Source organism: Gracilinanus agilis, chromosome 5, assembly GCF_016433145.1.
Source record: "Gracilinanus agilis isolate LMUSP501 chromosome 5, AgileGrace, whole genome shotgun sequence".
In the NCBI taxonomy this organism is placed as follows: domain Eukaryota; kingdom Metazoa; phylum Chordata; class Mammalia; order Didelphimorphia; family Didelphidae; genus Gracilinanus; species Gracilinanus agilis.
Genome location: NC_058134.1, coordinates 310,230,471 through 310,252,870, shown reverse-complemented (window position 1 = coordinate 310,252,870; position 22,400 = coordinate 310,230,471). Strand labels below are relative to the sequence as shown.

The following is a 22,400-nucleotide window of genomic DNA, read 5'->3' as shown; positions in this document are numbered from 1 at the left end:
ATGTGGGGGATGTAAAATCAACTACTAAGTATGGCACCAGATTACTGGCTGCTCTTCTTTGATGGCCTTCTTCCTTCTCTGCTGCTCACTCTGGTCCTAGTTGTCAATCACCCCCACTTTGCTATGGGCTAACCAAATTTGCTGCCAGGTGCCTGCTTCTCCTGGCTCCTGGCGCCCTTCTTTCTGCTTCCTTAGAAGGCTACAGAGTTGGCAAGTAAAGGAGCCGGGCTGTCTCATGCCGTTTATTTCTTGGCCTCAAGCTCCACTCTCCTCTATCTCCTCCTCACTGACCCAATCTTCCAAAGAGGGTACAGTTTCACTCATCTCTTCTTCACTGCTTGGAACCTCCAGTTCCTCAATTCTCACTTTCTTTCCGCCCCACCTCTTCACCTCCCAGGATTTGTGTTTATTAGGGAAAGAGTCCTTTCCCTTAAGGATAAACGTTTTAGGGCTGGAATGCCCTGCTGTGATCCAAAGCTCATCCTCAGTGGAAGTGTCCAACACATCAAAGCTCTCCTCACTGGGCACCTCATCACTTGTCTTCTCCGGACTGTCATGTTCTAGCTCTTCGACAGGTACCAATTCCTCAACGGACACTTTCTTGACTCCTGGTAGGGTAAAATGCTCACCACGTTAATGATGGCATACCCATCTTGTTTATGTTACTTAATACTAGCTAGCCTTCCTAGCTGCCCCTGCTGGGGGTCCACAGGATTTGGGTCCTCTTCCCCTACAGATTTCTTTAGTGGGTGAGGGAAAAGGGAGAAACCAGAATCTCTGGGTATGGGCAGATAAAATTTAACGACACATGGTCATGAATCACTATCAATTTCTGAGTTTTCCCAGCCCCAAATCATTCATCCTCTCTTTCTTATACTTTCCCCCCCTTTTAAGCCCTTAATGTCTAACTTAGTTAACAACTCAAATAACTTTGTCAACAAAAGGGCAAGGGCTAGGCAAATGGGGTTAAGTGACTTGCCCAGTCATACAGGTAGTAAGGGTCCGAGGCCACATTTGAACCCAGAACCTCCCATCTCTAGACCTGGCTCTCAATCTTACCAAGCCATCTCCCTGCCCCCACCAATAGCTTGTATCTTTGAATCAATTATGAAAACTGTATTTGGAGGAAAAGCTATTCCCTCCCAGAGATAGAGGCTGTGCTAACATACAAAGTAATTTGACCCGAACTGAAGTCGAATGTGTAACAAAGCTATGCCTGAATGGGAAAGAAATCCACTGGTACTTTGTTCCTCACAGAAGAGAAATGTTAATGTTTTAAGAAACTTAAAAATATACTTCCGCACATTTAGCCAGTATCTATCCCTTATCAATATTACCTTCTAAATGCAGAAACATTGTAAAAGCAGAATAGTCCACACCACGCCAACAATCAGATGCCCAGTCGGTAACGGGAGTCTATGAACAATTCTAGAACTCAAACTTTGGAGCCTTGGTTCACACCAGACAGGCTGGCTGTAGTGTTTTCCCAGTGAATGACCATATGCTCCTCTCCAGAGAAGAGATGTTTTACTATGGTACTCCACTCCCTCCTTCCTCAGCACTTCTTAGGACACTCAGAGCCTGCCCGTGTGTTTCTCGTCTGATTTCCTGCCCACCACCCTCACTAACTGGCCCAATTTACACGTTTCACACTTTTTATTCCCCTCCCTTCTTGCCCTCAAGCACTCGATTCTTAAATCCTAATATTTAAATAAACCCACAACAGTTCGCAAGCTAAAAGCTGCCCCAAACCCATGGAGGAAGGCGAATGCAATGGTGGCGCACCAATGTCAATGCCCACAAGCCCTCCTAAGACAGACAAGGTTTACGGCCTGACTTTGGACACTAGCCATCTCCAAATCGGTGGGATTTGCTTCTTCGACTCCCCAGAGACACACGTACAGCTTCTTACCATCAGCAGTCCCGAGCTGGGATGTCCCTCCTCCTTTCCGCCACTCTGGCTGGCCAATTGAGACAGTACAAAAGCTTCCAGTTTGAAAACCACACTTTTATTAGTGAAGGTGACTAGAAATATCCAATAACTTCTACTTTTCAGCAAAAACAAACAAAAAAAAAACCTGAAAACCAAAAACCCTCCCTTCACATTTTTCTTTCTTTCTTGTAGGGTTGTTAGTACAAGGGATAAAAAAAAGTCAGGCTTGGCTATTAAGTTGCATTCCTAAATCAATGGAGAATAAGCTTTGTATTTGCTAATCAAGTAGGCCTAACACTGAACCCAGGCCATTTTCCTAAGCTCCAAATGGCTTACCCAGAATCAGTTGTGACAAGCTTTTTGTGCAGCTTAAACATCAAGGTTTACTAAACCAAGTGAAAAGGCTGCGACTCCAGGAGGGTTTGTGGTGTCACTCTGCGGGGAATGTAAGAAAGGTGTTAAAACAACAGCGCACTCTGCTCCCTGACCCCAAGGTCCCCACCTTGGGGCACCCTTCGTTCTCTTGCTGCCCCGTTACTTGGGCAAAGTGTCGCCCACCTACCAATGACTTCTAATAAGGGTATATATTCCACACTCGTTAGTTTGCCTATTTCAGTTAGTCGCACAGGCAACATCCCAAGAACAAGCTGCCCTTCAGAATGTCTTTAGATGGGAGGCCTCATGCACGGTGGGCAAAACCGGAGCCGGAGCTGGAGCCAGAGCGGTTTTCTGTGCGGTGCCTGACTTAGTTACTGAAGCCAATTAAGGAAAGGAATACAGAGGTGTTAACTGTAGCAACAGCTCCCTACAGAAAGCATCAATGAGATGTCATAAAAGAAACAATCCTACAATGCAAAAATAATCACAAAGCTAATCTAGTGATAAATCACATTTTTAATATTGGATCACATAGCCAAGTTCACCTACACGTTTACATATCCACTAATCCTCATGCCCTCCTTCCCCAAAATGGAAAGATTAATGCAAATGTCATTTTCAAGGGTTATTTCCCAAGTAAAAGAAAAAAAACCAGGGACGTCTTCTTCCCTCCATGGTTTAGTTAAAAAAAAGTAAGCATGTTGGGGTCCTTAAGGTCGCAGAGAATCAAAATGAAGTCTCTTGGCCAAAGGAGAAGTGAAGGGCATTAGCCTACATAGAAACAGTAAGTGTGGCATTTTACATTAAACCAAGCATTCAGCAATGGTAGAGGAGTTTGAATGGCGGCCTTCAGAAATATCGACTGGACAAGGGCCATTTTTAGCCTAATTAAATGAGGGGGAAAGAGACACTGGAAACAACTGGAAACACAGACCCAAAAGAGAGCCGAGCCAGGTGTCTGCTGTTGGGGAAAGGTCACATCCAAGAAGAAAGAAAAGGAGCCTCCTCCTCCCTTTCCCTAAACAGAAACACACACTATTACAGAGACAGACTGGACAACAGAGGGGCCAAAGTTACAGGGTGGTGGATCAGTTTCACAGAAGCATTCCCCAAAAGTATGCCCACAACACAATGCATGGCTTGGTGGTTCGGTTCTTACCCACAATGCCCCAACTTTCTAATGCGTGTGCAGGGAAGAAAACACTGGACAAACTGCAGTAGCCCTCAAGGCAGGCAGCTCCAGGCTCTGCCCAAGAATTTACTATGTCACTGGTGGTCCCGCAGTTGGTTCTGCCGTCAAAATAAGCGGTTTTTCAAAAGCACATCAGAATTTAAAGGAAAAAGCAAAATCAAAATACATCAAGAAGCACGAATCCATTTCAAATTTTACATAGTTAAATGAGGAATGTTCGCCTCTCTCTGATGAGACCAATTTTCCACCATGACTGGATAAGAAATCTTGAATAGAAGTCTCTTCTTTCTCACCCTAAAAGCTAATCAAGTCCAAGGGAAAGTCAAAAAGATGAGTAAAAAGAAAATAATTTCAACACTACTTTCCCTTTCTCCTTTAAGTAATGTTAAAGTTTGGGGAAAATGCTTCTATGTTTCTTAAGCTTGTGATTCAGAGTGGGACAACATAATCTGCTAGACTAATGGCTACCCGATCTCTGTAAAATGCTCCTGTTGCACTGGGGGCAGGGAGGGGGACGGGGTGGGGAGTTATCTTCCAAGCACCCCAGCTTTCTTCACCAGAAGGTCAGAGGTACATTTGGTTTGTGTTATTGCGAGGTCCATTAAGTGATCTGGGTTGTTTCTCCGTCAGTAAGGGCTTTATTTGTTAAAAGGGCATTTATGCTTGACCTCCAAATTTGGCTGACAATTTGGTGATGAGATTCATAACCTTTGGGTTGCTCTGATATTTGGACATGTTTGCGGGGTTCTGAGCCACATCCTGAAACGCCACCATCACCTCTGGGTCCTGCAAACAAAGTTGTAACACACATTAGACGGGCTAGACTGGAGGAAGAAGGGCCCCCGATGAACTACTCTATCAGTCTAAATCCTGCTGCCCCTTCATCTGGCCTCTGGCTTTGTCAGGGTCAACTGGTCAGGCTGTGGACAGAAGCAGGCTGGCCCCTGGGCCTTCCAGGCCAGGGTTTGTTGTGTTTGCTGGCGATCCTCTGCTTCTCATAAAAAAGGTGATCCTACAAGATCCCACCAGGCTGGGCTGATGCCTCTCCTCCTCCCCTCCGCTAGGCGCTCACTCGCTGCCCCATTTTTGAGCTCTTTCCTGGCAATCCATCTTGGAGCAGACTTTGGTTCTGGGTCAAACTGTGTGCTACTTCCTCTATATTCATGACCTGTTGTTACCGAAGCAACATGCTAACACAGGACAGGAAGAGGAAACATCAACATTCCCGTTTATCCTGACTGAAGTTGTCACTTCTTTCTATTATCCACCACTTGTAAAGCTCAAATAACTAGAGACTATAGAAGAATCACAAAGTAAAAAGGGAGTTTAGACTCCACGACTGCACCACAAGAAGACTTCTAGGCTGACCCTCTTTTTCCAGGGTCGTTCATTCCTCCCTGCCCGACTCAGCCCCTTCACTTGCCAGGAGACAAGTGGCAAAGATCCGACATCGGCCAAGCTTTCTGATGAGAAATGTGGGTCCTCCAGACTTAGCCAGGCCAGTCCTCAGATGAGGCACCTGGACCAGAGAACCTCAACCAACAAGGAGGCATTGGAGAACGGCTTTGGTAAAGCATTATGTCCACATGCCTGTGAAACCATCTTACCACCACGAGCTAGGCAGGGTCAAGGTCAAGAGGGAAACTGGGGGAAAAAAGTCTGTTTGGGTCCTAAAGGTCACACTGATGACCTCAGTATCTCTCCCCCAGGTCCTGACCACAGTGGGGGCCTTCTGGAGTTCCTTGAACAAACCATCAACCACTTGACAAGAAGAGCCTGATTCCTCCAACTGTCTAAGTGGTAATGGGAACAAATAGTCACTACTCCTACCTACACCCAGTAGGGAAAGTCTCACCTGCATGGCTGCAAGCACTTCCGGGTCACTAAGAATCTCATTGAGGCCCGGCATTCCTGCCATCCCGGGCATGGCCCCTCCCATGCCAGGCATGCCTCCAAAGTTCCCAGGCATGCCTCCAGGAAAACCTGCAAAACAAGAACAAAACAAAACTAACCAAAAGTTCACATACGGTGGCCAGGCTCTCACAAACAGGCCGCCCAAGGCCCGCGACATGGGGCTACTCTTCACCAACTCAACCACACACATCCGAGGTGGCTGCCAAATGCTAACTCAGGCCTCAATCTATGGATCTATCTTCTGGCTCAGAATCAAAACTAGGTATTAGTTCCAAGGCAGATGAGGCAACCAGGGTGAAGGGATTTGCCCCAAAGTAGCTGAAGCCAGATTAAGTAGGACCGCCAAGCTACAGGCCTGGCTCTCTTCCACTGAGCTACCTAGCTGCCTCAATCTCATATGCCCTTAATCAAAGGGGCACTTATTATCTTAGAAATCGGGCCACTAAACCATACCAAAGGATTCCTATCGGCCACATTTTAGAACATCGTGTTACCTAGGCTGCCATGTAATTTCCTAATCACTTTCTAATCTGGTTCAGGTCCCACGTGTCTCAAGGCTTGTGTTCCATACAGATGGCCTACACAATCAGAAAAGGACAAGAAGCTCTGGCTTTCCAAGTAATTCTGTTGATCAGTGTTTCAGGCTAAACCATAGTATTCATCTTCCATCTTAGAATGCAGCAAATTACAACTGAAGCCACCTTAAGCAGCCCGCAGTTCTTATTAATAAAGTCATCAGGGAAAGGAAGAAGCTGCTGAGTGAACCACTTTCCCTTGGTCCACCATCTCCTTCCTTCAACTCTTGACATCTTTCCTCAACAGGGCCCGTAATGTCAGATGATTTACATTTTAGGGATTCCACTTCAATGCCACCATGATTAGGACTTGCTCATTAGTGCCCACTAATGGAGTCATCCCAAGTCCAAACTGAAGAAGGCTGGTGCGACTTCACATCATCCTATGGAAAGTCCCTTGGCACAATGGAAAATCCTAGGATTTGGAGGAAAGAGACCACCCTCACCCCCAAGTTCAACCCCTGGTCCTCAACTTTCCTCCCTCCAGATGACCCTAGACAAGGCTCCCTTTTCTTCCTCTATACATGAGGGGGGAGGGTAGGCTCGGTGACCTCTCCCAGACCTCCTGTCCCTAAGGCCAACAACTGCCACTGAAATAACCACCATTCCCTGCCCACTGTGTGCCAACATTTTAAGTCACAGGGGATAGAAGGGGAAACGTGTGGAGAACTTGGTGCTTTTAATTAACACTGTTCCCTTAGTCCAGCCAATCTGGTCTTCTTGCCCTGCCATCCCCCTGGAGCAATTGCCCTCTCTTCAGGTCTGCCCCTAAAATCCTTAGTCCAGTTCATGTTTGTTTACATATGCTTATTCTTCTCCAGATCTTCTAAAGAGTCTGATCTCCAGTAATACATATACAAGAAAATTCTACTGCAACAACCCGAAGGCTTCTTGGAGTTTGTGAAAAAACATTTTTGCCTGACAATTTCCTAAGAGCTCCTCATTCATCTGGCAGAGAGAAGCAGGAATTCAGGCCTGGGAGGCACAGAACTCAACAAGATCCACTTCCATAATTCTAAACATTATGTTTTTTTTTTCTTTTCATTTTTATCGGGTAGTACCTGGAAAAGAGCCAAAATGGGCTCCTGAAGTTCGCCGGGCCTCTTCCTCCTTTGAAGAGAAAAGAAAAAAGTCCATCCATCATTCCAAAAGAATCATCTTGATGTTTTCTTAATCACTTGCCTCAGACCAATGTCTAAGAGAGCTCAAGCCCCACTCCCAGAAGAAGCTGCCCCCTGACAACTTTGCACTGAACCCCTTTATATTTAGTCTTAAAAAACCTACCAAAGATAGTAGCATTTCTACTAGGTGAGTGTTAAAATGCCAATACGAGGACCAGAAAAAGAAAAACTACTCAAGTACAGTTCATCCTAAATGAATGGTAATACCGGGCACACACTGGGCAACAAACTATTTAACTCAACGTTTATACTTCTTCCAAGAGACTAAGTTTCATTTTGGGGGGGCACCAAGATGACATATCCCGGCCCCCTGGATTCTCATGACCAGTCTTCTAGGCCATGGTTCTCCATACAAAAGGCATGGGGCTCCTGGAACCCCCCCCCCCCCGGGTTTTGTTGTCTTGTTTTTAAAGGACGGAGATACAAGGGTGGCCACTATTCAGGAACTAACAATGCAGTTTGCATTCTTTCTAAAAGTGAGACTGAAGCATGACAATAATGAGGGGGAAAATATCTTCTGGGATGAAAAATTTCAACTTGGTGGTTAATTGTGAGGTTTTCTGCTTTGGAATTAACTTATAATCTACTACTACTACTCTGAACAGAGAATTCCCTGATAGAGCAGTGGACAGAAAAACATTAGGCAGGCCCAAGAGGCCCCCAGAACGACAGTGCTCAAACCTCAATTTTAGCTCAGTGGGCAGAAATCCTCCTGTATTTCAAGAGACACAAATGTGCTGCCTTAGATAGGAACATGCTGAATGACTGGGCTTCCTTTTCCTCTGAGGTGGGAGCTACCCATTCACTAAAGAGGTACCCTGGATGTAAACTATACGAGAAAGCTGCCCAATGGGCCCACCCCTCTTTCTATCACCACTATGATCCTATAGACTTGTATGGCACATAAGCGGCAATGACAGAGCCTCAGTTCAAAGACTTTACCCTTTGGGCTCGCTCATGTTCCTCCCGAGCCTTCTTCACCCTCTCTATCCTTTCTTTAATCTCTCGCTCCTCGCGTTTTCTTTCATATTTTCGCCGATGTTCAGCAATCTTCTGGGCCTGGTACAACAAACACAAAGAGAAATGTTTTTTCCTACAGTACAAATAAAGAAAAAAAAAATCTGGACAACGACTACCCAAGAAATCTCTCTGCAACCTGCATATACAGAAAGAAAATGTACAACTTACTATCCCTGACCATAAAAAGTTGGAGACGGCCAAATAAAGAATGATTTTGTTTAGCAAATCAAGGCCACCTATTTGCTACAACTAGGCCGTAACGAAGGCTTGATGAGAAGAAGCCCAGCAGCAGTAATTTATATGCAATTTATGAGAATACTCCCATAGAAGGGAAAAACTGCATCTGTGAGAATACAGGCCAACTCTGAAAATCAGAAGGGATTGAATGCCCTCTTGTGGTTGGGTACAGTGACCCCTCTACACAGTGGCCACCCAGGACCACAGGGAGTCCTTTCTCCACCCCATTAGCTATACTGGAAGGGATTTATACCACTGCCGCCTTCCCAGGGTGAATCTTTTGAACTTCATTTAGTTCTGAGGCACACGTCCAGGGGTCATGAGGGATCATTTCAGGACCATCTCCCTACACGTGCCAAACGCCAAGGGTCCATCTCCTTGTGACGGTCAGGGAGCTTACCTAACCTGCCTCTCTTGGGCTACTTCTAGCAAACTCGCCTCTGAGAGACTATTTTTCCAGACACCATGCTTGTCTTAACTCACCCTCGGCTGGACTTCCTTCAGCATAGCACTAGCATCTTCATCATAGTCCAGTTTACAAGCCATGGCAAGATCCCGGGCGGACTCCTCCCAGTGGCCAAGGAGTCTAAAATGGATTTAGCAATTAATTTAGAAATTTCTTCCTGTGTTTTCTCGCTGCAGTCTCGGTGGGTCACCGAACCTGCTTTTCAGGTCAGAGCGAACTAAAATAAGAGGGCAATTCTAAAGAACTAAATGAGTCGGGCAAAAATCAAAAGCCTGGTGGCTCACTCATGTTTCTATGTGGTCTCTGCTTTACCCCTCACACTGCCACATTGTGAGCCTACGAATTCTGACATAGCTAAAAAAGAACAGGTCTCAGAAATGGGTCTGGCTACTTACTGTTTGAAGGAAACACTCAACAAGGGGTAAAAAGAATATATGGGACAGCTGGGTAGCTCAGTGGATTGAGAGTCAAGCCTAGAGACGGGAGGTCCTAGGTTCAAATCCAGCCTCAGACACTTCCCAGCTGTGTGACCCTGGGCAAGTCACTTGACCCCCATTGTCCACCCTTACCACTTTTCCACCTAGAAGCCAATACACAGAAGTTAAGAGTTTAAAAAAAATAAAAAGAATAATAAAAAAAGAATATATGGAAAACGGTTCCCTTTTTGTTTTTAGATGTAATGGGTATCCTATCCCATCAGCTCCTGATCATCATTTCCTCGACAACAGCCCACAGTCGCAGGCCCTTAAATCACCTTACTACTGAGCACTGGCTCTGGCACAGACACAGAATCGGTCCAACGTTGGGCTACTTAGGTCTCCCATGTGGACTGGCTTACGTCCAAAAGGCAGGACCCAAAGAGGAGTCCCAACTCATGTCTGCCACAGCTCAAAAAAAACCCCAACCTGACTACAAAACCACATATACTGACTCGGAATTCCATTTGTTTATTTTTAAATGCAATTAGGGACCAGCAGAAAAAACCTGGGGCCAGAGCCAAGAAGAATCTTCTTCCTGAGTTCAAACCTGGCCTCAGAAACTTAGTAGCTGGGTGACCCTGGACAAGTCATTTCACTCTGTTATCCTGTTTCCTCAACTGTTAAATGAGGTGGAGAAGGAAATGGCCAGCTGCTCCAAGAAAACCCCATGAAAAGTCACAAAGACTTGGACACAACTGAAAAATGACTAAACCACAAAAGGAGACCAGAAGCAAATGGTCTTTCTTTATGAAGTATAAAGTAGGCTGCCCTCTCCCCTCCTATCTCACTAGCTGCCAAGTCTTGATGGTTCCAACTTTGCCATTTATTCCACATCCATTCACCCAAATCATCCCAAGTCAGGTCTGGACTGCCAAAAGAGTCTCTTTGTTAGGAAGCATACGAGGCCAGATTGGAACTCCCAGACTCTGGGCCCAGGCACTGTTGCCCCCGGGTCCTCCTTTGCTACCTAAAGCTTTTCAGTCAATCTCACCCAAACGTCACCCTTTCCCTCTCAAACTCAGCCCCTGCCCTCCCCTTCCTCACTGGTTCAGTGCTTGAAGGACCTTTAGCTTTTCCTCCTTCCCTGCCCCCAGCCTCCTTTCTCTAAATCCATCCTCTCCACAAGGTAACCAAATTCATATTTCTAAAGTTTGAGTCTGACCCTGAGATTCCCTTACCTAGAAGCTTCCCTGGGTCCCAATGGAGCCTCTTTTAAACTCCTCTATTGGTCACAGTCTCACTCCAGGCAATTATACTCTCCCTCGCACACTCTAGGAGCTGCACCCGAATCACTGAATACAATTTTGCACCCAAGATTTGGGTTACCTGGTTTCTAATATCTCCACTGATGAAGAGCAGAGAAAGTTTGAGCCTGACCTCAAGGGGAAAAGGTACAAGGGATCTCCTTTCAATAAACAGGCCTCTCCCCCACAGTGGGTCCAAGCTCTTAAAGTCTCTCAGTCTTCGATTCAAGTATCTTATTTTTGACATGCCTCTAGGGATACAAAACCAAATGACTCTGTCCTCCCCGTGAAAAGGATGACATTCTCTTAGTTAAGTGAAAAAGTTTCAGTTCATGCTGCCTTAAATCTCTCTTTGCTCCTCTTGGCCTAGTGAAATTCGAACCCAATATCCTGATGGCTCACTCCTCTGATCATCTCGTCTAATCAACACTTCCACTCGCAAATCTCCAAGAAATGAACTCTTTTCACTCTGGACTCTGGGCTACACTTATCACAGCCTTTTGGCTAAATTCAAGGACAGACCTGGAAGGGATGTGTTTGTTCTATTAAGGCCATAACCAGGAGAAGCTCCTGATACAATTTACTTTAAAACGTGTTCACAGAGAAACTTCAAAATACCTAACTCAACTATAACACTTACTATTGCCAGGCCTGTTCTCAGCACCTTAGAAATATATCCCCCCCTACCCCCTGATTCTTCCAACAGCCCCGGAAGGGAATTGCTCTCCCTCTTCTCTTCATTTTACAGAGCAGACTGAGGCAGGCAGAGGTTCAGTGACCTTCCTGGACCCCCTCCCCAGCTAAGGAAGCACAGGAGGCTGGATTGGAACACAATGTCCCAGACTCTAGGCTCTGGGCTTCACTCTTTCCTCTTAGCTCTGGCTCCTGCCTCCCTTCCTCACTGGCTCAGCGCTTAAAGGACCTGTAGACTGTCCCCTCCCTCTTAACACGGGCCACCATCTCCGAGTCCAAAGAGATCCAAGTGGACCTGGTCCTGAGTGTTGCAGCCAGTCAAGCTCTCTCTGGAGTTTTAAGCATCACGTGGAGTCTTGTCTAACTAAGCCACCTTAGCTTTCTTGCCTCCTTTTCTTCATAAGTTTGCTCGCTTCCTTCTCAATTCATCCAAAGGAAATCCTCTTTCTGTAAGCACAGAAGGTCTTACACCAAACTATGGCCTTCAGCGGCCCTCTAAGCCCTAGTGCTGAGCGTTGGCCCTAAACCTAAATCCAAAGAAAGAGCCTTCAGACCCAATGCTCCTTAACAGACGGTAGGAGCAGGAAGTGCGGGGCCCAGGCTAAACGGAGACTGCTGGTTTCTTTAGAATCAATCTCCTTAGGGAGTGTACGATAAATGGGCGATCTAGAGCTGAAAGGCCTGGGATGGATTGGGGCCATCCTCCTCCCTCTCTTACCTGTGGGCTTTGCCTCGCCATTTGTAGGGCTGGGCGGAGTCTGGGTTTATTTCAATAGCTCTGTCACAATCTCTAATAGCAGCATTAGGCTTCTGCAGTTTTATAAAGATACTGAAGAGAGAAACTCGGTATTAGAAAGCATTCTTTTCAGACAAAATTCTAGACATTTTCAAAAACAATTCTACCAAAGTCCCTACAATGAAAGGAAAAGCTAATAGTGAGTAAGAGCCCCATTTGAAAGCATTACCCTCCCCACCACCAATGCCCCCCCCCCCCAGCTCCTTACCTGGCTCTCTTAGCATACAAAATAGCCAAACGGGGGTTTAGTTTGATGGCCTCTGTGAATAATTCAATGGCTGACTCCAGGTTACCTACAGTAATCACCAAGAAGCAAAGCAAAAAACCCTTCTGGGTTTTCAGTAATACTGAATATTTTCCAAACACCATCTAGAACCGTCATCTAACACACTTTTCAAGTCCAGCAAAAGGCCAGTGATTGGTTAGACTGACATACAAAAAGGGCTATTAAAAAGGAAGACACGTCTGCTTCAGGGTCCCCTGAACTATAAATGCCCTGGAAAGATACACACTGTTCAACGTGGCACTTCCACACGGCAAATCCTTGATATTTTCTCAATGTGGTGTAGTCCTCCTTCCCTAGCCAAAAAGGCTGCTGCAGACACCCCATTCTATCTCAGTGGATTGAGAGGCAGGCCTGGAGACTGGGTTCAAATTTGGCCCCAGACACTTCCTAGTAGTGTGGCCCTAGGCGAGGGAGGGAAGAAGGGAGGAAAGGAGAGGCCCCAGGGGTTTGGAAAAGCACACGGCTAAGGACACTTGGAGGCCCCTAGCCTTGAGAAGCATCCCCACCACCTTCTTGCAAAAGAAACGTTCTTAGTGTTCTCCAAACATGGCACGTTTCTCTCCAGTACCTCTAGGTAGTCATTCACACAACAAATTGCCAGAGCTTTGCCATCTGTACTAGAAAGAGGGGGGGGGAAAGACCAGACACTTTTCTTCAGGCACACCTGCAGCACGAGTCTAGGACAGTAGTTACCTCCTGACTTTCAGTTGCTGCCTGAGGATCAGAGAAGCCCATATTACTCACCATTATTGAGGGCATCAATGGCTGCCACCTTCTTTTCATTAGCCTGATCTATCATCTCATCTGTTACCTAGAGAAAGATTCAGAGAAGACAATCAATCCCATCTGGTCTGGAGGAGAGAAGAGATGGAGGGCAAAGGGGAGACCTCCACTCCTGGAGCCTAAGAGCAAGGGAGGCAGTGCTCAAGGCTGGCATCCCTCCCACCCGTTCAGGGCCCTGCCCTTCCATCCTGGATTGCTCCCTCCTCCACTCTTCTTGTTGACCTGTATTTCCAGAAAAATACTTCAAAGCTCTGGCCTGCCTCTACTTCTTTCATTTGAGCCAGACTCATCACCAACTGCCCCCACTGGACATTCCAATGAATTTCCCAGAAACACTTCAAACACAGCATGTCCAAAACAGAACTCAGTGTGGTTTTTCTCTACACCCTCATACCCCCATCTACCAGTCATCCATTAATAACCTTGGCGTAATTTCTCCCTATACTAGTGCATCCAACGCCTGGCTGGCAAAATGATTTCTGCGAAGGAGCAGATGTCACTCCCCAACTCCAAGGGCTCCCAATTACCTCAAGACTAAAACTATGAATTCTTGTTGAATGACAGCTAAAAAGTCCTTCCCAGCAGGGGCCACCCCCACCTCTCTTCCTGGACTCACATTATCCCACCCTCTAGTGTCAGGTCAAACTGTGCTGAAGGACAGTCCTTCACACGCATCCCTCTACCGCCGTTCTCCATGGTTCACTTTTCTGACTTTCCTGACTCGAATCTGCCACCTTGAACCTATTCAGAAGGGACTCCAAACTTGCTGTCTCCACTGAAGGATGTGAGCTCCTTTAAATTAGGCCTCATCTCTTCTTCGGCCACTGGATCCCAACACAGTGCCAGCATAAAGTAGCCCCTTAATGCTTGTTCACCCATCCTTCAGAACCAGAGAAAAGAGAAGCAAGTGCAGTCCTCCTCTTCAAGACAGCTGTGTGAAGGGCAGCCTGGGGTTCTGAGCCTTGGCATCTGCCCCAATCCTCAAGGTAGACAAAAAGGCTGGCCTTGAACTCACCTCTGCATTTTCATCTCCCATTTCCTGAGGGGAATCAGTATCTGCTTCAATCACTCCTTCATTATCAATCTCTGCAGGTGGCAAAGTTGAGAAAACACAAACGTATAAGCCATTTGGTAGAGGTTTTCCTGAGCTCCCAGTACAAGCTGAATCCAGCACCAAGTGCCCACATCTTCCTCACCTACGTCACTTTCCTCACTTTCTAGCTCTTCTAGCTTTGGGGGTTCCTCTGGTTTCTTACTTTCAGTTTTTTCCTCCTGACAAAAGAAGGGCCAACAACAAAGTCAGATTGGGCTCGATAACAAAGTCTCTTCACAATAAGAGCTCACATACTCTTCATACAACTCTACGGCAGCACAGAGGGCAGGGACTGGGTGATGCGGTGAAACCCTCCCGTTTTCAGAGTCTGGGCTGTTCATCTCAAAGAACACTAAGCATGAAAAAGTCAATGGACAGAAAAAGAGTTCAATTCTATCTTTGAAGATGCTCCTTCCTTCATTCCCAAATGCTCTGGTTTGGGTTTACCATGCCCAGGCCGTACGTAGCACTCAGCTCGAAATCATCCACATGCCACGAGATGTTTAATGTAAAGTTCTTAGCAGGGTGCTGGTACACAGCAGGTACTTAATAAATGCTTATGCCCTCCCTCTCATGCACGCTAGAAGTCAAAAGTCAGATTTTCAGAATGGATTTTTTTTCTTACCTCAAAAAAACCTGACAGACTAATTAAGCAGATACAAAGAGCCAGCTACTTTAGGAAACTGGAGGGGGAGGAGGGTTAAACAGATTCTAAACAGAACCCCCAAGAGAGTGGAGTAGCCCACGATTCCTCCAAACCAAACTAGAAAATACACCAGAATGACTCCTGATGGAGAAAACCAGAGAAAATCCCAGGGAGTCCTTTAGCCCAGGTGGGCAAAGGGAGTCAGAAAGAAAGGCTGGAAGATGTTGGGGACAATCAGGGCAGAAGAGGTGATGTAACAACACACAAGGAGGCCCCAGACCCAGGCCCGGCCGTTCCTATCAATGCTCCCAGCGGGGTCTGATCCAGGGCAGAGTCCGATGTTTTTTTTCTTATGTTCTCAATTGGAAAAGGGGGTTGGGGAGGGTTTGAGGAGTAAGAAGGTGGCTCTTGGCTGAACAAAACAAAACATGAGAGAAAAAAAAACAGCCAGTTACCCACAACTGACAATCGTGCAATTAGAATTCATCTCTACTTACCTTGATTCTTTCTTCTGATTTTGCTTTTTGTGGAGCAGGTGGAATTTTACCACCCATACTGCACCAAGGGAAGAAAAAAAAAATCAGAATGTTACGAAAATACAAAAGCAAATTGCTTAACCCAAATAGCTGTATTACGTTGTTAGGGTGGCAGACTATGAATGGCTACACTCCAGGAAAGAACAGAATGCCTGGGAGGAATCACAGCCAAACAGGACAGCTCAGAGTCCCACAGTGACCGTCTGCATGCTTGAAAAGAGCCCGGGTTTCAAGGATTGCTGTGTTCTGTCCAACAGTATCCTTTTTAGTTGGCAAAGTTTTGTTAACACCATGAAAAGAGTCCTCTCTTCATCAGCCAGGTTCCCCTGCAGAACTACATGCAACCTTTTAGTCTTATTGCTGAAATATCTAACAGATTAATAATTTATGACAGGGCAGCTAGGCAGCACAGTAGATAAACTGTTGGGTCAGGAGGCAGAAAGATTCAACTTCTTGAGTTCAAATCTGGGCTCAGATACTTCCTCGCTGTGTGACCTTGGGTAAGTCACTTAACCTTGCTTGTCTCTGTTTCTTCATCTGTAAAATGAGCTGGAGAAGGCAAACCACTTCAGGATCTTTGCCAAGAAAACCCCACAAGGGGTAAGGAAGAATCAGACATGACTGAAATGATGGAACAATAACAATAAAAATAACTTTTGCTTTGTATGCTGAACCAAATGTCCTTTTTATTGATTTCAGCTCCTATAATAGGAGAAAAAAACCTGCCTTGACCTCTGCTATCCCCTTCAAACAATCAACCATCATTTTTCAAGCTATTAAGAAGTAGGAAGCAATGGACATGGGGGTGGGCAGGTGGAACTCAAAATGAGGAAAAATTTCCTACACAATTAGAGCTCTGGGGTTGTTTTTGTGAGATTTGTACTTTATGTAAGGGTTGGTCTGGATGACCTCCTAATGTCCTCCGGAATAATCTGCATTCTGGCCTCTCTCTTCAGTCCAATTTGGCATTCTATGCTACCAAATTCCGTAAATGCTTATTATGCAACACCTTAAGACCCCCACGCCCAACCCAAGTCACTTCTAGAAGGTTCTCCAATTGTCTCCCCACCAATCTTTATCTCCCCTGACTTCTGTTAGGGCGTCACATGATTATTTCATGCCTTTTTCATCTGATTTCTTTCTGCACAAACAAATTCATGATTCTTCCCACCACTCCAAGAAATGGGTCATAATTTGGAGACAAAAGGCCTAGGGTAGAGTTACAGGATCCCTGCTATGGAATTAGAGGGAAGTCCAGATACCCCTTATGTTTAGGCTAATCCCTTTAATATGCAGATGAGCCAAATGAGCTGTACATATAACTTCCCAAGAACCCAGCAGTAAGCATGAAATTCTACAATGGAATCCAGGTCCTTGCCATGTGGCCCTGGGCAAGTCACTTAGCCCCGAGTCTACTTCATCTATAAAACTGGGAAACAATTATCCCATTACTGTTCTCTACATCTTAAATGATTTTTTGGATGAAAAAAAAAAAACAAAATGTCTTGTAACCCTTCAGCACTGCATAAAATGCCAGGTTTTCCATCATGAGCTCTTTCTGATCCTCCCACAAAGGCAACCTCTATGCTTAAAATGGAGGCCAACACTCTGGCATGTCCTCCGGAGGAGTCCCTTCCTTCCAACCTGCCTCCCGGCACAAGTGCTTGACCTTTTCAGGGAGATCTTTCTAAGAAGAACTTTCCGGATCTCACCTGGGCAAGGACAACTAATCTGGATGAGTAATTTCTCTGGTTCTCGTCTCCCCAATTAAATTAAGCCCTTGAAGGAAAGGACAGTTTTCATTCCCAGAGCTGTGGTGGAGGGAATTAAAAGAATTTCAGAGACACTATCCCACCAGCACCCAACTCTGTGAGTGCCTGCCTCACTGAGCCCCAGGAAGCACTAAATAAATTGGGCCTCAAAGAGGGAGAAAATGCACGGCTCAGTGAGCAGAGGGTAGCTCTTCAGCTGACCCCACTCCCCTCTTTTTTTTTAGTCTTGGTTTCAAAAGATGGCTGGGCACCAGGGCAAGAGCATTTGAAAATGAAACTAACATCAAAACCAAAAACCTCTGATATAAACTCTAGAATATCTATTTGTTGAATCCTAGCAGCAGGTCAGGGGTGGGCAACAGGGCCCAGTATCCTGAGGGGGCAGGATGTCATCATCATTCACAGGGGACAACTGCAAATCTCTGGGGTTAGAATGGCCCGGCACAGTCACTAACCACCCTCCTCGCCTGCCAGACACCTGTCTAGCTGTCATACAAGTCTGATGTTCTGAAGGCTAAACTTGGGCTTAAGAGGTTACTCACCTCCATCCCTCCCAAAAGACTGTCCAGAACTGAAGGCAGCATTTCATCTGGGCTGTGACCACAGCAGGGGCCAGTGGTCCTATCACTTCTGAGCACATAAGAGTCAGGAGAATGAAAGCCTCTACACTCAGCTGGCACTTAACAAAAAGGGGAGGAGGGGGGTTTCCCAGATCCCTCAGGTGCTGACGCCATCAATTCCAGGACCTTTTACCATCTCCTTCTGGCCCTGCCTCAACAAACTGTTCAAAATCAACACCATGGACCAAGGAGCGTGCGCGTGCGTGTGTGCGCGTGTGAGAGAGAAATCTGTAAGAGACTCAGAACAGGTCTTAGAGGCTCCTAACTAATGGAGCAAGGAACAGAGACACATCCAAGTCCAACACCACCACCACCAGAGCCCAGAACCTTCAGAATAACGGTATCCTCCCTCGCTAAGGGGAGAAATCATTGTAAAGAAGCCACCTTCCTCGCCACCAGCAGCAGCAATAATCAGGTAAGCCCAAGGGGAACTAGAACCCACGCACCTCCCAGTCAATCCTGTGAACAAAGGGTCAGTCATTTCACAAGGCAAGCCAGCCAACCTCACTAAGGCAGCAGGACACTCCAAGGAAGAGACAGGAATTAAACTAATTCAACTGCTAAAACTAGACTAGAAGAGATCAAAAACCCTTTAGCTAGCAAAAATTTGACTTGCCAAAAGAGAAGATAGCTGTAGGCAAGAATGCTAGGTGATTATGAGTTCAAAGGAATCCACCATTTGTCCACAAAGGAAAAGACCAAATGGATGAGAAAGTCCCCCAGCACATGCCTCTAACCCAGTAGAACCCATTCAGGAGGGATGGATAATAAATGAGCTGAGGCAAAATGAAAGGAAGAGAGTGGCCTGGCTTTTTTTCAGCTAGAAAGCCCTTTTATTTATTCAAAGCTTTCCACAACAGCAAAAGCAATCTTCAAAAATTTCTCATTATAACACTGTTGCTGCCCATCCCACATTACCCTTGTCCCTGAAGAACTAAAGAGGAATGAAGTAAAGAGAATGGAATGGTGAAGGGGGCGTGAGTGGGCCTCATCTGACCAACTCGTAACTCCAACGAAGAAAAGGAATAAGGGATGTCATCAAGGGAAATGTATGGAAGAGTCTAGTAGTAAGAATGGACTGGTTACATGGCAAGAATGAGGATGAGGGGAATGCTCCACTGGTATCCTCAACGTGTCAGCAGAGATCAAGGAAGGGTTCTAGCAACTTCTGGAAGGCCAGGGACAAGGGTATTGTGGGACGAGCAGGGATGGATGAATTGTCATCAGTACCTTGGAAGAAAATTCCAGAACTAAAGACATCACAAATCCATTTAAGTACTTAAACAATCAGGAAGTCTCTCAAAAATTTGAAGTCTCAAAATTCCAGAATCCACAGAAACTCATGTTGGCTAATGTTACTGAAACAACAAATAGAAGGATAATGGATAAACCTTTCCCAGAATGCTAAAGGAACAAGCTCAGAATCTCAGACAAGCTGGGTTAATAGACCAAAAAAAGCCTTTTGGTGAAAATCTCACACAGACTAATTTTAGCATAAAAAACCATAGACTGGGGGAGTCAATGGAAAGTGACAGCAGTGCTTTTTAAAAGCATCAATAAAAATGTGGTGTAAAATTTTTTACTCTAGAGATGCTATAGTTTGTGCTGAGGGCAAAAATGTTGATTTACAGAAGATGACTGAGATTCTTTCAGTGAGTAATTTCCTGTTGCTGGTTGTCACAGCTTTAGTCCTGGGTTCACTTTATCCTTTGGAAAAAATCAAGTATTGCAACCAGGGTGAAGACAGTCCTGCCTTTCTTTGTGTAAACAAAATTGGAGTAAGTTGAATTAGAAAAAATAAATCGAGTACATTAAAAGACTGCCTCAGTCTTCTAGGAAGAGACATTTTTTGATCCAAGACAAAAATATAAGAATGCTCGCTACTAGGTTCACATGGTCAAATAGGAATCAAGTACTGGGTCAACTCCCACAAGAGTTGCATTAAAACATGAAAAATGCTTCCAATCACTACTAAAAGAAGGTTCCTTTAACTTACCAACCAAAGCTCAAGGGAGAGGCTGGAGATCTCAAAAAGTATTCTAAAGAGAAATGATAGTTGAGATTACCAAAGAGTAATCACTTAATGTAAGTGCTTATTGAGAGACTAACAGAAGAAACAGAAGCTTGCTAGGCTTAGAGCAACTGTTGGGGAAAGCAAGCAGCAGAGCCAGGAGAACCAATAGACAGATGTACAAACATAACGAAAGTTCAACACCCAAAAGCCACCAAACTCATCAATCCTGGCCCTGAAGAAAAGATGATAAAACATGATTTCTCATTGTCAAACGTTAACATCAGAAACTGCTATTATTTACGAGAGTTCAATGCTATTACTGGTGAACCCCAAAGCCATCTGACTTCAAATGGGAGCTCCTGGAGATGAAGAGCTAACTTTCTTTGTGTGTTCTCACTGCAAGGCACAGCACTGGGCACACAGGAAGCACCAACTCATTTTATTCTCATTCAAACAATCATTCCTTCATTTATTCATTCCTCTCTAGGGAAAGGGAACTATGGGGACAGCCGGTTAGATAGTTATTTTATCAATAGTGCTTAACTGTTGGTTTTGTTGTTGGAGGACACATAAAACTTCTAATAACAGATTCATAATGCTATAGCTGGGAAGCATCCAGCACCCTAAAGATGAAATCAAACCTGGACTCTGGAATGCTCTAGATGTGGTGGACGTAGCTCTAGAGCACGTAGTTCAAGCCCCTCATTTTAATGAAAAGAAGCCTCCAGTGTCTGGCACAAGAAGACTAATCTGGGATCTCTCTTAAGGGGCAGTTGGGTCTTGTGACCCTTCTTAGTCCAGTCTTCTTTCCCTCATCCAAATAAAAAAAAAAAACCACTTGCCCAATCAGACACTGGAGATTCCGGCCCAATAGTAAACACAAAAGTCATACAAAGACAGAAGAGAGTACAGTTTTGTAGGGAAGAGTTCATTCCAAACCCAGGTGTCCAAAAGGACAGAAATGGAAAACGCAAGGTCATCCAGAGGAAACAACAGGTTGGATCTGTTTGGAGGACATGTGAAAGAGAGTAATGAAAACTCATCCTGGAAGAGGTGTTCTAGAGGCAGATTGGGAAAGACTTCGATGCCAGAGATCTGATTTTATCCTACAGATATCAGAGGGCAGGCAACTGGCCCAAATGGGGCTTTAGGAATATCAATGTGAACATCATGCATGCAAAACCACAAACTTGTAAAAAAAACCCCATCAGATATGAACTCTGGTCATGACTTTTCCAAGTGGCCTTTGCCATCATCACCTCTAAGGCTGCTCTAAGGGAGCAGATGCCACGAGGGCATCTGAAAAGTGAAACTTCGGGAAAGGAGGATTGGATTCTTCATGAGCCCCCAGGGTACTTCAGGCTGAGAGGGTGACCTTGGCCACCCCACCTGAGCCTCAGTCTCCCTGGCTATATTACTCTCAGTCACAGTTGTGCTGTCAACAAAGGCCTGAAAGGAAGCTCTGAATTCAAATCTTATCTCAGACACTCATTAGCTGTGTGAAGCTTGGGCTTCACAAGTCATTCACTTCATGTTTGCTCCCATTTCCTCCACAGTAAAATGAGGACAATGGCCCCAACCTCTCCAGAATTGTTTTAGGGGTTAAAAGAGATTTTTAAGGTGTTGCACAGGGACTAACAGTTCACTGCAAGCTCCCACAGGTACCCACCAGGGGTTCAGCATCCATCCACTCAGGGCCACAAGGTCTACACTGGGTCGTTTTTTTTTTTTTTAATCATTAATCTAGAAAGTCCTACCATGTTGGAAAGACTTTGGGTATGGCTCCAGTCACAGAATGAGTCTGTATTTTTATTTTATAAACCCTTACCTTCGGTCTTGGAGTCAATACTGTATATTGGCTCCAAGGCGGAAGAGTGGTAAGGGTAGGCAATGGGGGTCAAGTGACTTGCCCAGGGTCACACAGCTGGGATGTGTCTGAGGCCACATTTGAAAGTAGGACCTCCCGTCTCTAGGCCTGACTCAATCCACTGAGCTACCCAGCTGCTTCTTACACTGGGGTTTTCAAAGATCACACCTTCTCCGGTCCGGGTCCCACACTGTTGCCCCCCTCTTTGGGTCAGGGAAGGATTGGAGACTGAACCTGGAGCTGCTTGAATGACCTTGGCCCAAATCCCTCACTCCAAAAATGACCCAACAGGCCTGGACCTTGAGGTAATGCCAAAGAGCCAGTGTCCCTGAAAAGCCGGGACACTCCCACCGCCTGACCAGCAGGTCTACAAGGCCCCACCCCGCCCTCCTCCAGCCAGGTCCAGGTCCAGGAGGTATTTAGAATCCCAGGGAGAACCAGCAGGGCCCAGCCGGAAACGACCGGCCCAGAACAGCGCCCCTCCCCCTCTGCGCACTCCGGGCTCGCGCGCCCCTCCCCCTCTGCGCACTCCGAGCCCGCGCTCCCTTCTCCCCGTAACCTGGGCCCGCGCGCGCGCCCTCTCTGCGTACTCCGAGCCCGCGCGCCCCTCCCACCTAGTAACCAGTGCACGTAGCCCCCCCCCCCAACCCCCACCTGGGCCCTCGCACCCCTCCC

At 46.0% G+C, this 22,400-nt stretch overlaps 1 protein-coding gene across 1 annotated transcript; it reads right to left on the bottom strand.

The window, feature by feature from the left end:
• Positions 1-1,987: 1,987 nt before the first annotated feature.
• On the bottom strand, positions 1,988-15,504 carry ST13 (ST13 Hsp70 interacting protein). The gene is made up of 12 exons (XM_044677466.1): positions 15,414-15,504; positions 14,374-14,449; positions 14,193-14,263; positions 13,139-13,205; positions 12,317-12,401; positions 12,031-12,141; positions 8,914-9,016; positions 8,116-8,232; positions 7,054-7,102; positions 6,555-6,557; positions 5,359-5,486; positions 1,988-4,289 (listed from the first exon to the last, which is right to left on the bottom strand). The coding sequence occupies exons 1-12, from the start codon at positions 15,468-15,470 to the stop codon at positions 4,161-4,163; spliced, it is 996 nt and encodes a 331-aa protein (XP_044533401.1). The 5' UTR covers positions 15,471-15,504; the 3' UTR covers positions 1,988-4,160.
• Positions 15,505-22,400: the final 6,896 nt, after the last annotated feature.

Excerpts from the sequence above, each read along its gene's own strand:
- ST13 (XM_044677466.1), bottom strand. The coding sequence starts at position 15,470 with ATGGGTGGTAAAATTCCACCTGCTCCACAAAAAGCAAAATCAGAAGAA. Across the intron at positions 14,264-14,373 it reads AAGTGAGGAAAGTGACGTAG|AGATTGATAATGAAGGAGTG; the intron begins GTGAGGAAGATG and ends TGCCACCTGCAG. Across the intron at positions 9,017-12,030 it reads TGGCGAGGCAAAGCCCACAG|ACTCCTTGGCCACTGGGAGG; the intron begins GTAAGAGAGGGA and ends AATCCATTTTAG.